The sequence below is a fragment of the Larimichthys crocea genome, chromosome XVI (assembly GCF_000972845.2).
Source record: "Larimichthys crocea isolate SSNF chromosome XVI, L_crocea_2.0, whole genome shotgun sequence".
Classification (NCBI taxonomy): Eukaryota; Metazoa; Chordata; class Actinopteri; family Sciaenidae; genus Larimichthys; species Larimichthys crocea.
Genome location: NC_040026.1, coordinates 4,643,138 through 4,657,892, shown reverse-complemented (window position 1 = coordinate 4,657,892; position 14,755 = coordinate 4,643,138). Strand labels below are relative to the sequence as shown.

The following is a 14,755-nucleotide window of genomic DNA, read 5'->3' as shown; positions in this document are numbered from 1 at the left end:
ATTAACAAAGAAGTAATTGGGTAAGTAGAATGGTAGGAAGACAGGCTGGGCCAAAAAACTTTTCGGATCAACTGTTGCTTTGTGATATCGTTGCAGTTTTAGCTCAAAAACATCTGTGTAACACTGGGACAAAGGTTCATTAGAGAACAATGGTGACTGAGTGAAAGGAAGGGGTGTAAAAGAGAGAGGAAGTGTCTCATTGTGAGGTTAGAGAGCCAAAATCAGCCATTGGTCCTGTAGCTATACGGAAACACACACACACAGCTTACCTCGCAGTAAGAGGGCTAGCACAGGAAGGAAATAAGGAGAGACGGAGGCAGAAAGAGAGAGACTGACAGAGAGAGAGAGACAGAGAGAGAGAGAGAGAGAAAGAGAGAGAGTGATTGAGGGGAAACAAAAGATAAGGGTCACTGGGGTTTTCCACTGTAGGATTAGAAAAGACATGAGAAGTAGGTAAAGCAGAGAGAGGAGAGGAAACATATGTAGTCACAGACAGATGAGACTGTAGAACAAGAGTGGAGATAGATGAATTTGAGAAGTGAATGAGTGAACGCCAGAAAAGCAGAAAAGGCAAAGAGAGATTGCACCTTGAGTGATGCTCATTGAGCTAAGTTAAATTAAACACCTTTTATTGCAAAGGTTAGGAACAGCTTAAGGGCAGGAGCGTACAGGAAGACATTCACTGTAGTCTTAAATTGATATATTTTGCACACAGCTGGAGGATTATAATCGAATGGGCAACAAATGACGATGAATTGCACAAATGAGGCTAAGTACAAGAGCAAAGATGGGAGATGCTGTGATCGCTGTGATGCAGGTCAGTAACACTTCTTTTCTCTTTGTATAACAAACTTCTTTATAGACAGTGCAGACACTGCATGTGCTGTGTATGTGCTCTGTGTAAATATTCAGATTCAGACAGCACATCTTTGCATTACAGCCTGACATTCAGTTCTTCTGTATATCTCTGTTTAAAAAAAAAAAACTCTTATCAGGATCATACATGAAAGCTGAGTGTGATGGCACGAAGCAGACTGAGTGTGCTAAATGTGGACGCGAGCTCTACACAGCCACAAAGAATCACTTGACGAAATGTCATGTCTGCAAGAGCTGCAGTTCCAGTAAGTCAAACAGCTTTGCTCGAATGCACACACTTATTTCTGTACTGCAAACACAAACACAGTTCCTCTTCCTGCCAAACATATTTATACACATTGTGCATTGGTTTATTCATGCGAACATCACAACTGCACTTCTTTAACATCATCTTCTTTTCTGTTTGTAACCCAATTCTTAAGGCTAGCACTAATGTGTCAGCCAGGGTCAGCCAGGATCAGCTGTGTAGCCAAAATTGCCTCACAATTTTTAGTTTTGAAAGTAGGCTGAGTTTTGGGCAAAAAAGTATGAAATGATGTCAAGATATCGGTGATTTTTCTAATTTCTAAATTTCATGAAGTGGTACATTCATTTAAAAAAAAGCCTGGAGTATTTCACACACGTAGTTTTAGAGAAGAGTTCGAATAAGCTTATACATAAAAATATGATGCATTTTAAAGTGGAGTAAAAAGATTTGAGCAACCTTCAACATAGTTACCCTCATAGGCTTTTAATGAAACAAAGTTAATGGGTGCAGTCTTGTGCACAAACTTGTGAAGCGTCTCAAATCTGTGATCTAAAGTGTGAACCTGATTGAGGTAGTTTTACAATTTTACAACTCATGAGAAGAAGTCATTATTCAAATTTAGTTCTGTTAAATCATATTTCTAAGGCAGCAAAGGGTGTTGTTTTTACTGTAAAAAGGGTAAATGTGTTTGTTAATTGTTTAACTTGGCCTCCCACTCCAGTGAGTTTTTAAAATGTAGATTAATTAAAAGTTTGTAACAAGTACAAGTTTGAGAGGACTGTACGGTCTGTAAGATACATCACCCCACCTCTTTCCCACGATTGAAACACCAAGCAGGCTTGCTGGGCGCAGGCCCAGAGGTAAAAACAACTATAAAAGCACACATTTGAAAGATGTGAAACAACCACAAAGAGAGAGAGAGAGGGAGTGTGACAAAACAGCTGCACAGATGACACAAAATGTTCACAGGGTCATTTTGTGTTTCTTTAGGGGTGTTAGAGTCTTTTTGTTTTGTCTCTTCCAACAACCAATAACACAACTGTGTGTCTCTTTCAGTCTGGGTGTTGTGTTGTTTCTATGAAGGAAGGATGGGTGCCTTTCTTAAGATGGCCTATATCTCTCTTTTAGGTAACAACCAGAGGAAAGTAAATGACTGTGCAGCTGACAGGGACACAGTGTGTGAGTGTGTGACTGGTTTCTACTGTAGTGATGATCAGTGTGAACACTGCAGGCCAGTGCACCACTGCCCTAAAGGTGAAGGCGTCAAGGTTCGAGGTAGGCTTGCACTGTAATATTCAAAATAAATGATCACATACTGCAGCAAGCATTTACATACAAACTGGAAACTGACCCCGCATCTTATTCCTTCATGCAGCCACTCGCACAAATGACACAATCTGCGCTCCATGTGAAGACGGGACCTACAGCGACATGATAGATTTCAACGAACCCTGTCAAAGATATACCAGGTCAGACTGCGTCTCTATTACCGTTATTCCTGTTATTAAAGTGGAAGGAGGATGTCGATTTGTGTAATGTGACTGAATCATTCACGAGGCAGCCGGCGGCACACAGCAGAAATGACTGTTATTGTTTCGGTTGACATCTTCAGTCTACAAACCTGAAACATCCCACATCACACCTACTATAACTATATGTCATTCAGATTGTAGGAATTGTACAATTGTCTCTTAAGCTTATCTGAACCTTTGTGTACAGTGCATCTCTTTTTTAGTAGGTCAGCAGTTTCAATTATCTTTATTGAGTAGAAATATACAGTTATAAAATTCAAGTCTACAGGAGTGTGTTTGATATTTATTTTTTTTTGTCTTTGTGTGCTGTTCTTAGATGTGAGGACATTGGAAGAGTGTTGCTACACAAGGGAACCAAAACAACAGATGCAATCTGTGGAGACTTCAAATCTCGTAGGTCTCCATTTTTGTTTAAAAATGTGCATCATCATCATTATCATCTTCAGATCTTCAGAAAATCTTTTAGCTAAACAATCTAACTTGTGCAATGTAGGGGACGCTCTTAATGACTCAGTGCATTCCTGCTGACCTTCATTTCCAATACGTCACATGTTATTTAAAGAGGAAGTACATGTAGTACAAATTCCAAAGAAAGAGAGAACTGACTGTAAGTGGTGATTCCACCTTTAGAGAATAAATATTAAAGCAGAGATAATCAGAAATCAAATGACATGGTTAAAACAATGTGAAAAAGGTTACAGAGCTTACTCAAAGTGTTCTCTCAATGTGGTGTTTTCAGCCACAACGGGAACCCTTAAACAAGAAGAAAGCCTTTCAACGGTTTGTAACTAGATATACCAGAAACAAGAATATTAAAATATGAACATAAACGTTGCATTTAAAAGATAGACAGAAAAATGACTCTAAATCAGTAATTCCCAACCTTATTTTTTCTTATGGGATTCCTTTTTTTTATCATTGAGTAAACTGATGACTCCTGCCTAAACAACATGTTTTATAGATATTTCATATTATATTACATGCATAACAATAACAGTACAGAACAGGTGATAAACTGCAGGAAGTTGGTGTAAAACAAGTGAGATTATTTTTGCATAAGAGATTACTTTTCTTGATATCTTTAGGAACTTTTTATGCAGTCCTCCGTCTGTATTCTGCAGCATATTTTATTAAAATTTCATCTTAAACAATCGTAGATACTTGATAGACATATTTATTGACAAATTCTGTGTTTCTTCCCCCTTGATGCATGGTTGTTGTTCTATTAGCTCTGTGTGGTACTTTTCTAATACAGGATGCAGGAAACAGTTACTTTCAGTTTTCAGTGAAATGGATGAAATGCTAAAATGATAGGTAGTATACAGACAGCATATATATATATATTTTTAAGTTTTCTTATATCCCTTAAATCAAAAAAGTCCATTGACCACCCCTGAAGTTTTAGTGACCCCTAGTGGGGGTCCCGGCCCCCAAATTAGGTTGTTGTAGATTTAAGGACTGCAACAGCAAGTCTTGACAAGTGTGTGAGATTGTGCCATGATCTTAACTTCACAACCGGGTCACCAGCATTTTTTAATTTGCTCAAGCAGCCACACAGGTAGTGAGAGAGTTTGAGTGTGAGTGAAGAAGTGAACAGATGTGAGAGATTTTTTGGTGGTTAACTGGACCTCATGGGTCTGCAGTGTGCAGCTAAGCAAGTGTCTCTGTGAGGCTAGATTTTTTAATAAGTATATTAATATTGGTTATAACCCAAAGTGTCAGAGACAAATTAATAAATCAGAGCGTCATCAAAAAGATTACAATACTCCCAATGGGGGCATAAACATCTGTACCAAAAATTTATTGGCAATTCATCAACTAGTTGTTGACTCAAAACCACAAATGTCAAGGGTCAAAATTCCTGCAGATCAGCAAATGATTAAAGCAGTTTACCAACCAACATTGCAAATCTCTAGAGTCCACTAATGTGGCTACAATTAATTATGCTTTAGGCTTTCTTCAAAGGCTTTTACAGAGAGATTTCTTTGTTTTGGCACTCCAAAGCTGGTGCTGGTGAGGCATGAAGCCAAATACTCATTTGGTCGCAACTTGCCTGAAAATGTTGAACAGGTTTGAGACTGAGAGTTTGAAGCAGCTAACAAGCTCAAACGACAGAAACAGAAAGTAGAATACACAATATGTATCTATAGAAACCAGGCTGATACATCTATGAACAACATTCATGATTCGGACACTGGCACCATAATCTATTGGTCTAAACAAATACGAAGAAAAAAACAAACTCAGCCAACAAAATCAGACCAGTACAAGTCATAAAGGTCAAAGTACCTAATCAGGTGGCAGAGGTGTTTACTGGTGTTTAGAAGTGAGTATAACGGATGAGAATGGAGTGGGGGTTTGCTGAAGCTTTGAATATAAACATGATCTTATGAAGCGTCAGAGAATGACTAAAATGTCTTTGACTTAAAGACAGACGTGTTAGGTAAATGTTCATGTTTAATAAAAACAGATAAAAGTCAAAGCCAGGCTGGCTAAACAAAATAGGGAAACTTATCCAAAAAGCAGAAGTTACTGCAGGGCAGGAGGGAGTGTCTGGATCTGAAATGACGTTATTATGTGTAACAGAAAAAACACAGCAGTCAACAGAATGAATACAGGGAACTGTCTCAAGTGGTGACAGATCTACAGTTTTGAAACTGCAGTAGAAATCTAGTCATTTAGACATACTTGAAAACATGAATTTTTAAAAACTTTTTCCTTCATTGTAACTTTTTCCTTCAACTTTAAGAGTTTACATTTTTGTGAGTTTAATCCAGTCAAATAAGTAGTGAAACACATGACGGGCGCGACATACAGATCAAACAGGTGGAAATATTACCTGTGACATTTTTTTATGTGGAAACCTTTTTTGTAACATAAAAGGAAAAAGCAATTCCAACCACAGAAGAGACGGCAGCAAGACTTTACATTTACATTTACATTTAAATCCCACCTGTTTAGTACCGTTCAGTAGTACGTGGCGCATTAATAGTTTATAGGTGTAAGCAGACATAAAGACATCAAAAACAAAAATATCATGACATAGTTATAGTGTGTTTGTGTCATAGAAAACCTTTATATTTATGGCATTTAATGGAATTTTTATCTTAATTGTAATATATATTTCATGCTAAAACCTTCATTTTATGAGGCATTCATGTGTTTTTTTCATGTCAGTTATATGGCAAGATTGCATTTCTATTGATGAAAAAAACTTGTAAAATATGGAATGAAAAGGCAACCTGAAACATGAAATCAACAGTACTAACACCTTTTTACTATAATATTTTAAACACAATTACATGATAACATTTTTACAGTTTTAAACCCACCTGTGAAATATTTATATACATATGTATAAATAGTTAATAAATGCTTTATAATACAGTGTAAGGATTTGCTTATGTGCTAGGTTACACAGTATTATCTGCATCAGTTATGGAGGCTTCATCAGATGGCTTTTGATTGTATTTAAAAAATGTCACTTTACAAGTAGGTTATAATGTGTTATAAACCACTTGTTATGCATTTATATTGCAGAATTTTTAATTATAATATGGTGTTACTCTTAACTGAATGGATAGTCATTCATAATAGTCTTGGTTGTGAAAACCTTTTGTGGTCATCTTTTTATAATCACAGTCATTTCATTCATTTCTTTGTTGACAATATTATAAATGAGGATACATGAGCAATATTCAGTAACCATTCACTCCCACCTCATTTACCAGAAGTTACTTATGTATTATCAGGAGAAAAAACCCCAATCAAAATGTATTTGGGTCCCTGTAAAAACCCCCCTCTGTCTCTCTCTCTGTTTGTTTACCAGATTGTCACTGGATGTTACCCACAGCCCTGTGGTCAGGACTCGTGCTGACGGCACTCGTCCTGTTTGGTCTCATCTGCTGGAAGGAAAAACGCAAGTCATACAGAGCAGGTGTGTTCAATGTGTCACACGTGTGGGTGTGTTTCATCATTGTTTTTCACACACTTTTCTCGTACTTAAAAAAAGTCTTCACAAGGAGGCGCTGAAGAAGTGTACATCCTTGCCCACACACTTGCTGTCTATGCATGTCATTTGCCCTCAACTGTGAGCCACATTTGCTTTGAAGTCATACAGTTGAAGGTTGCTGCTTATCTCTTTCAAACATAACCACCCACTGCTTCCTCTACAAAGTTTTTTTTTTTATAAAAACTCTTTTTATATACAAGAGTTTCTTTGTGTGGTCTTATGTTTATTTATCTAAAAGAAATGTGCTTTCTTTTGGGTTTTTCTTTTTGCACAAGAGCAGAATTTTTTTGTTCTAGTACTGTATAACCCTCTCGAGTTGCGTAATGTTGTGCTGAACGAGTGCAACTAAAATGACAAACTGAATGGGGAAACCACATCCTGTACATATTCAGACTGACACAGTTATCTGGTATAATGTGACGCATACTTCACAGGCAGCTAACTCATACTGAGAAACAGGTCCTACGTATGTAGCACTGTCTCTAATTGTTAACTGTTTTTGCTGATGTTTCTCTGTATTTCATTGACATTTACTGTAGTGTTCCAGTGAAGCAATGTGCAAATACTGGAAATTAAAGATGAGACACAATTAACAAGAGAAGGTTGGATGTCAAGAACAAGAATGTTGTTCTGCCAGCCTGTCAGTATGACGTATATTTGGAACAGTTGTCGGTTTTAAGAGAATGAATCAGTGACTATGATGATTCAGTAAAAGAAAAGAAACACAATATATCTTTAAATCTAAACAGCATGTAGGTATCTTAAAGGGTTATATACACCAATATTGCTAAAATACATATTTCCCTTCTTATGGTAGCATTGTGGCATAAAGATAGTTTCAGTTTTGTCTGCTGAGGTTTCGAGATTGTGTCAAAGATTTATATTGTCAGTCAAATGAGATGAAGAGAATTTGGTTTGTTTAGCACAAATCACTCTTTAACTAATGACTAGATGGTTCCACTGAACATTGCTTAAGGGGATTAAAAAGAAACTAGGACTTTTTATCTGGAATCCTGCTGTCGCCAAAAGTCTGTTTTCACTTTCATCCGGTTCTCACCTTGAATCTTCAATACGCGTTCGATACAAACCGGATTTTGACATCACAACTACTATCGACAAATATGCAACTAACACGTATGATGAGGAAACCTCTAGTTTGTCATACACTTATATTTTCAGTGGTTTTGCATATTGCTCCAGTGTGATGTTTGTGCTCTTTGCTGTGCAAAAAAAAGTATGTTTGACACCAAAAGTCTGTTTTCACTTTCACCAGTTCAAAGTTTCTCACCATAAATCCCCAATGCGTGCTGAAGACGTGCACATACACGCAGGTTTTGTGACATCACAACTAGTGATTGTTAATATGCAACTGACATGTGTGATGTGTAAAAACTCCAGCTCACATGTACTGAGACTTTTAGTGAAACTAGGATAAATCGTAGTCTAGAAGTTAAACTATAAAACACCAGCTTAACTCAACAGGAGGACATTAAAGTAGATGTGGGTACCAGTTTGTTGTAATGAGGTTAAACCCAACAAAGCTGCTAGACAAGACAGATTAATGATATAGGACATGCCTTAAGCTATGTATATTCATAGGTGATTTTGTGCTTTAGGATCACAAATTAATCAAATTACCACAAACTAAAACAAAATAAAAAGGGGGTCTTAAGGTCTTCGGATGCCAGCTTCAGCAGGTTGGCAGCACGATCTTAATGTTTAGATAGAAGCCTCTCAGCTTTGTGATGGCTTCAATGGAATCTACGTAAAACACTGTGTATGCAGCCATGTAATGGTAAATTGATGACTGTTGGGAAGATATAGTGAATTTTGTTGCAGGGGTGGATTCATGATGTTCATATTGGAGAGCCTGAAACGTTTTTCCGCCCTAAAACACGAGCCTGGAATCAACCTGCCATGAGTCAAAACTTACCACAGCACCTTTCTCTGTGAAAAAAGAAACTAAGAACCTTTAAAAAAACGCCTTTCAAGTCTACAGGATTGTGTCTGATAAACGTAAGGCGAAGTATCACTTTATTGTTGAGTCACGCGGAACCTTTGAAGAAATTGTATAAATTTAATAATGAAGATGCAAGAAGAATTTTTCCTAGAAACAAAGTTGCTCAGCGTGTCCAGATAGTTATCAGGATCATACTTCATATCTGACTGAATAAAAGATAAAAGTTATCAGTCTGCAGTATACTTGATGCATATGACTATTTATCATAAGAAGCTTCCTTGTAATTTTCTTGTTTTTGAACATATTTGTGTTGTTCTGTGTGACAGCCAGCTCCGTTACTCCTGTTACCCTGATTGAAATGGTTCCAGCAGAACCTAGCAGTCTGGATCTGGATCTACCTTTACCGTCTACAGAGCTGAAAGTTTACGGCAAAGAGAGCTGCACCGTGGACGGCTCCTATTTACCCCTTTTTCACCCAGGTAATAACACACTTTATGATACCGATAAAAATATTTTTTTGTTTTGATGTTTTTAAGCATTTGTAGGCATTTCTATTTGAGGTTTTGAGAAGAAATGCCACTGGTCCTAAACCAGGGAGATTGTGGTTCAAGGTCATCATCTTCTAAGCCAAATGTTGAGTTACACATGAATGTCATGCATATCAGCCATGTGTGGTCATTGAAAGTTACTAATATTATCTTTCCTTCTCAAAATGTACAGGAGAAGGAAAGATGTATGTCTGGAAAATATACAGATAGATAAGACAGTGGAGAAAAATAGGCTTCAATACAGAGTGGTGAGGGGGTGGATATGCCTCCTGTGAAACACTGTGAAATTATGCCAAAGAACACTGAAGCTGTTCCTACATCCTGAGGCTCTAGACACTTTATGTTGATTTTCCCTTTAAATTGTCAACCATCAGTGTGATAGAGTGAACGTATTCGCTTCTCCAACACTAGTTTATATTCATTTTCCATGCTCACAAATGCTTTGAACTCCATTAGGAAGACCATAAATCACAAAGCCATGTAACATTACTGTGAAGGATGGTCACACTGAACATTGATTTTATCCTCCTCAGATGATAATGCAGTTAATGGCTGCACACAGGACAGTGTGCACAGCAGCCATCCCATAACTCCACTGAAGGCTTCAGTTTCATTTGTTGAATCCAACCACGTCAATGGAAGTGCTTCATACGGCACTGGCAACTTCTTCAGGACCTACTCAGAGCCACAAGAGGACGAGTGGTGTGGGACATAATTATGTTTTAACAGTGTACTTTTACAACATTTACTCTGAGTCCCTCACCAGCTGCTACACCTGTTTTTTATTTTTTTTTAAACTGGACTTATTTATACCAAAGAAAAAGAAGTTTGCTGCCCCCTGCAGGACTTTAATGACAATTTCAGCTCCAGTGATGTGATATTTTATCTGTGTTGCATTTAGAGGCTGCTCTCTGATGTGAATTAGTGTTAATAGGAGCTTCACAAGTGAAGGCAGCGCTGTCTGCGGTGTCTCTATTTAAGAATAAGTCTGTTCCTATTCTGGATTTTTCTTATTTTAGACAAATCTCCTGAACAGACCAAAACCAACAATAAACCGTAAAATGAAGTATAGCTTATTCCTCTCTATTGTCCAAAACACATCAATGAGCCACATATGTTCCTATATTACCATGAACATGGGCACCCTGCTGTTGTAAAAATGTATTAATCCACAGCAGAAAATAGTTCCCATGTAATTCTTTAAGAAACTAAAGATTTCTGTCCTGCCTATAGAGCTTAATAAGAACAAATGGGTCACAGTCAGACTTTGAGAGATGGACCTAGCCATTATTGGTCTTTTAATGAAATCTGTTTATAATAAGAAAAATATTTATCCTTTAATGTAAACTGTGTGTTTGTAATTATATTTTAAAGGATATCTAATTTAATTTATAGTGTTCCAGTCGTTATACATGAAAACTCTTCTTTTAAAGTGACGTAGACTTGAATTTCAGTATTTATAAAACTATTGTATATAAAACCAGCGATACCACACATATTGACGTTTCAAACTTGGAGAACGATGTATTAAAAGATGCAGCAGTGAACCCTGACAGATGATTTATGATTTGTTTATAACATTGTGATAGATACAAGGAAGCACATTGGGAATGTTTACAAATGTAGTCCCACTGCTCTCTTCTCACTTAATACCATCAAACAGAAACAGTAAAGGACATGTACATATCAGTGCTTTCACAGATATTCTGTCTCATTGTTTTGATTATATAAAAAAAAAAGCTATAAACATTGTTTAAATCAAATTAACTATATTCTATTAAGAATAAATTGAGGTTATTCTTGAAAACACATTTTCAGTTGCTTTAATCAGCCTTCTTGAAGACTTGCTTAGCAACCACTCCTTCAGCTCTCAACTCCTGCAGGGAGGAAAAAGACCATTGAGGAGGAGGAGGAGGGGGCAGAGGAGAAAGGAGGGGAGGGAAGAGCAGTGTAAATGAATAGTGGGAATCAATAAGTTTGACAGTTTGGCACATGAAAGGAGAATTAAATGAGTAATACAAAAAGATGGGATTGTATCCAAAACACAATCCCACCTCCCCCTCTAAACCTCTCCTCATCCATTGACCTCATAATCTGTCTCCTACTCTTTCGCCATCTCCTCCTTTCAGCCTCCTCCCCCATTCCTCCTCCAGCTCCCCCTCTTTCTCCCTCTTCATTAGTCTCTCGCTGCTCTCTTCTCCTGCTTTGTGTAACCCTTTAAAATCCACCATATTAGAGGCCTGATCCTCGCTGGCATTTCTTACCAAATTCTCTCCTGACTTTGGACACAACATCAACAACACATTGCTTTGTCCTCTGAGCAAGAAAGGTATTAGGAATCCTGTGAGAGCTATTTAGTGGAACAATAGTGATTGTATTAAATCTTAATCAGCATTGACAGATTATCTATAATCTAAGAACAACCAATCCTCTCCCTTGCTGCAGAGTTATTGCATTTTATAAAGAAGTACTTTCAAGAGTCCTCTTCCTCTTTTGTGTTTGCCTTTGCCTTTCTTTGTTAGTTTTTCCTCTCAGGCATGCACAAGGCTCCACAAACCTTTAAATAAAAGAACTTCCCCACGAGGACAGTGTAGTGCAAGTGAACGAGGCAATAAATAACTTCCAAACCCTGTCTTATTTGCATGTTCTCCCTCATTTAGCATATCAATTCGAGCATCTTTTCCCCTTTAAAGTTTTCATTTTCCTTGTTCCATAATCCCCTTCCCCCCTCCCTGTCTTCTCTCTCTCTCTGTCTCTTCTCACTCCATCCACACAACTTTACCAAATGCAGCAAGTTCCCCTCCAGCCAGTGGGTCCAGCCTCGTCCTTGTTTCTCGCCTCGCTGTACACAAACCAGCTTGTCTCCATCCCAGTCCACTGTAGTCTGCAGGAGCACAGAGATGTGTGTGTTACCGTGTGCAATTAGTATGTAAAGTAGCTCACACATTTGATCACATACAGACAAGTGTCTTTGTGCAGTGCCTGGGGGATGGCCTGGGGGTCAAAGTCTTTTCTTTTGCCTCCGTTTGGTGTCTTTTTGTTTTGTCTTGAAACATAATGCAGCTAATTCTGATTCATGCACAAAGTTCCTGAATGGGTTTTGCTTTCTCACAGTCTCACACACATCATCTATTGCTGGATCAAGCTGGGTTTAAGCAGTAGGGGTTGTTTGTTTTATACATACGAACAAATCAAACATTTTTCCTTTGTGTCACTGAGTTCTACACATGTTCAAACAAGTCAGCATGCATATTCAGTAAAACACACCTGACAGGTACGACCATCAACCGCTTGCAGGTCTTCAGTAAATTCTTTTCCAATATTAAAATCCATGTTGAAGTTCTTAAAGGTGGTGACGGTGCGGATCTTCATGGCTCCAGTGGCGATATCATGAGTGATGTCTTTGGTGGGCTTCAGCAGACACACAATCTTTCTCAGAGCAAAATTTATATCTGAAAGGAAGTTCAATAACTTTAATGTTACTCAACTAAAAGGGGGTCTGTCACACACACAGTGCAGATAGAGTAATACATTCCCTGAGTGTGTGTGTGTGGGTGTGGATGTGTGTCCGGGTTCATATAAAGGACAAGGTGATGACTTAATAACTTTATTACTAAAATATGACTTTAAAGCAACAAAGCAATACATATCTGCACATTAGTTTATAATAAGGGGCAACAAAAGTCTGGATGTGTTATATTTTAACTGTGTTGTGTAAAGAAAGTAGACTGGTTGTAAGTGTCTTACCTAAAGCTGCGAGGTAGTTGTCCATATTCTCCTGCTCCACCATATGAAACGTGCCGGTGTAATCAGGTTTAGCCATGTTGTTTCTTCCAAAAACCAGCTGAAATCTCTACTTTCCCTCTTTTCTTGCTTTTTTCTCCTGGAGCTCAGATATCAGCTGCCGCCTGCTTTGGTATAAGGTTCACACAACGGACAATGCCTGGACTGGAGCGCGTAAAATGAAACTTGTCGTTTTGTCGAGTCTGGAGTTTCTCTGTGCTGCAGGCTGCACGGATACGACTCCTCTCCGCTGGAGATTTACACTGAATTTAGGAAATCGTTTCCAGAGGGCTGTGACTCACTCGTTTCTCTGCAGGACTCCATGCAGGGGGAGGTTCATGCATTTTCCCCAATGCCTTTACTCTGTTACAGGCAGAGGCGGTGCTTCGTAATCATGAAACGTGGTGGTGGTGGTGGTGAAGCTGTGTGAAGTAGTGTGAAGAAGTACAGATGGGTGGGTATTGGCAGAATAATTGATGCATTAACATATTCATGACTTTAATGTTGCAGCTGGTAAACGTGGAGCTTATTTCTCACTATATACTGCTAGGAGACTTGTGAATTTCACAAAGGGATCAATAAAGTTACATTTTTATCCATAATAGTACATCATTTTTTATATTATATACTATATATGTACTATGTTTACATATATGTATTAAGGTATGAATCTAGTACCTCAAAATTGTAAGTAAGTACAGCACTCCTACTCTACTTTGTTACTTTCCACTACTGGGTTACCTCAAAGTTTTATCTCAGATTTAGGGAGACACTCCTATTACTGCACATACAGGTTAAAGACCCAGTCTGTATTATTTGGGTGATTTGAAAACATGTAATGGATGAGTTTAAAGTTCATTCCAGACTTTGGAAACAACAGTTGGCTGAACTCTGATAGGATTAAATGACTGTTTCAGACTGTTAGATCGGTGACTGGTCAAGCCTGCTGCTATGGTCCTGCTTGGCATCCATTACAAATGCTATTTTTTTTTATAATTTATTGTTATTGTTGTTTATAAAGATCATCATTGCTGCTGTGAATCTGTGTCTCATCCTCTCTAATCTAATCTAACCTAACCGGTTCTGCTTGAATTTTCTGCCTCTTAAAGGACGTTTTCCCCTGCTACTGTCGCCAAGTGCTTGCTCATTGTTTGGTTTCTGTAAATAATAGTATAAAACATATGGTCAAGACCTGCTTTATATAGAAAGTGTCATGAGTTCACCTCTGTTATAATTTGGTGCTATATGAAATTGAACTGTATTGAATTGATTTGAGAATCGTGTCAGTCCTACCCGTGTTTTCTGGGAGATCTGTTGGCATTTGGAAAAGAAAAAGTCGTGGTTGTTCAGGTATAAGAGAAGAGAAGAGAAGGATTGGTGGAAGGACAGATCTGTCTCCGTTATGGTCCAGTGTGTAGGATTTAATGGCACCATTTAGTGGTGAAGTTGCAGATTACAACCAACTGAATACCCTTTGCCTCATCGTCTCCTTCCAGGAATGAAGGCAAAGCTACAGTGGACACTCTTATAAAATAAAAATAAAAAGACCCTTTCTAGAGCCACTGTTTGGTTTGTCCATTTTGGATTGCTGTAGAAATGTGGTGGCTCTTTCTGTAGATATAAAAGACAATTCTTATGTTGAAGTCATGATACACTAATAAAAAAAACATTTATGAATATTCAGTTTTTGCCAACAGATCTGCATAAAATCTTACACACTGGAACTTTAAGTACAACTGCTTTGCTTATAACCTTATTCCCTTATAAACACACCTATGTTCGTCCCCTACCCTTGAT

General features: G+C 37.9%; 2 protein-coding genes across 2 annotated transcripts; one reads left to right on the top strand and one right to left on the bottom strand.

The window, feature by feature from the left end:
* Window positions 1-173: 173 nt before the first annotated feature.
* On the top strand, window positions 174-10,728 carry LOC104932548 (tumor necrosis factor receptor superfamily member 5). The gene is made up of 8 exons (XM_010747805.3): window positions 174-817; window positions 996-1,121; window positions 2,252-2,398; window positions 2,499-2,592; window positions 2,972-3,048; window positions 6,485-6,592; window positions 8,954-9,106; window positions 9,709-10,728. Exons 1-8 carry the CDS (start codon window positions 745-747, stop codon window positions 9,888-9,890), a joined length of 960 nt encoding a protein of 319 aa, XP_010746107.2. The 5' UTR covers window positions 174-744; the 3' UTR covers window positions 9,891-10,728.
* Window positions 10,070-13,350, bottom strand: rbp5 (retinol binding protein 1a, cellular). The gene is made up of 4 exons (XM_010747808.3): window positions 12,923-13,350; window positions 12,443-12,627; window positions 11,958-12,059; window positions 10,070-11,052 (listed from the first exon to the last, which is right to left on the bottom strand). The coding sequence occupies exons 1-4, from the start codon at window positions 12,996-12,998 to the stop codon at window positions 10,999-11,001; spliced, it is 417 nt and encodes a 138-aa protein (XP_010746110.1). The 5' UTR covers window positions 12,999-13,350; the 3' UTR covers window positions 10,070-10,998.
* Between the last annotated feature and the right edge of the window lie 1,405 nt (window positions 13,351-14,755).

What these genes read in the sequence shown, in the direction of transcription:
- rbp5 (XM_010747808.3), bottom strand. Translation starts at nt 12,998, where the DNA reads ATGGCTAAACCTGATTACACCGGCACGTTTCATATGGTGGAGCAGGAG. An exon ending in CAACTACCTCGCAGCTTTAG is followed by an intron (nt 12,628 to 12,922) that starts GTAAGACACTTA and finishes ACTTCCTTTCAG; the next exon opens with ATATAAATTTTGCTCTGAGA. An exon ending in AGGGGAACTTGCTGCATTTG is followed by an intron (nt 11,053 to 11,957) that starts GTAAAGTTGTGT and finishes TCCTCCCTGCAG; the next exon opens with GAGTTGAGAGCTGAAGGAGT.
- LOC104932548 (XM_010747805.3), top strand. Translation starts at nt 745, where the DNA reads ATGACGATGAATTGCACAAATGAGGCTAAGTACAAGAGCAAAGATGGG. An exon ending in CTGCAAGAGCTGCAGTTCCA is followed by an intron (nt 1,122 to 2,251) that starts GTAAGTCAAACA and finishes TCTCTCTTTTAG; the next exon opens with GTAACAACCAGAGGAAAGTA. An exon ending in CTGTGGAGACTTCAAATCTC is followed by an intron (nt 3,049 to 6,484) that starts GTAGGTCTCCAT and finishes TTTGTTTACCAG; the next exon opens with ATTGTCACTGGATGTTACCC.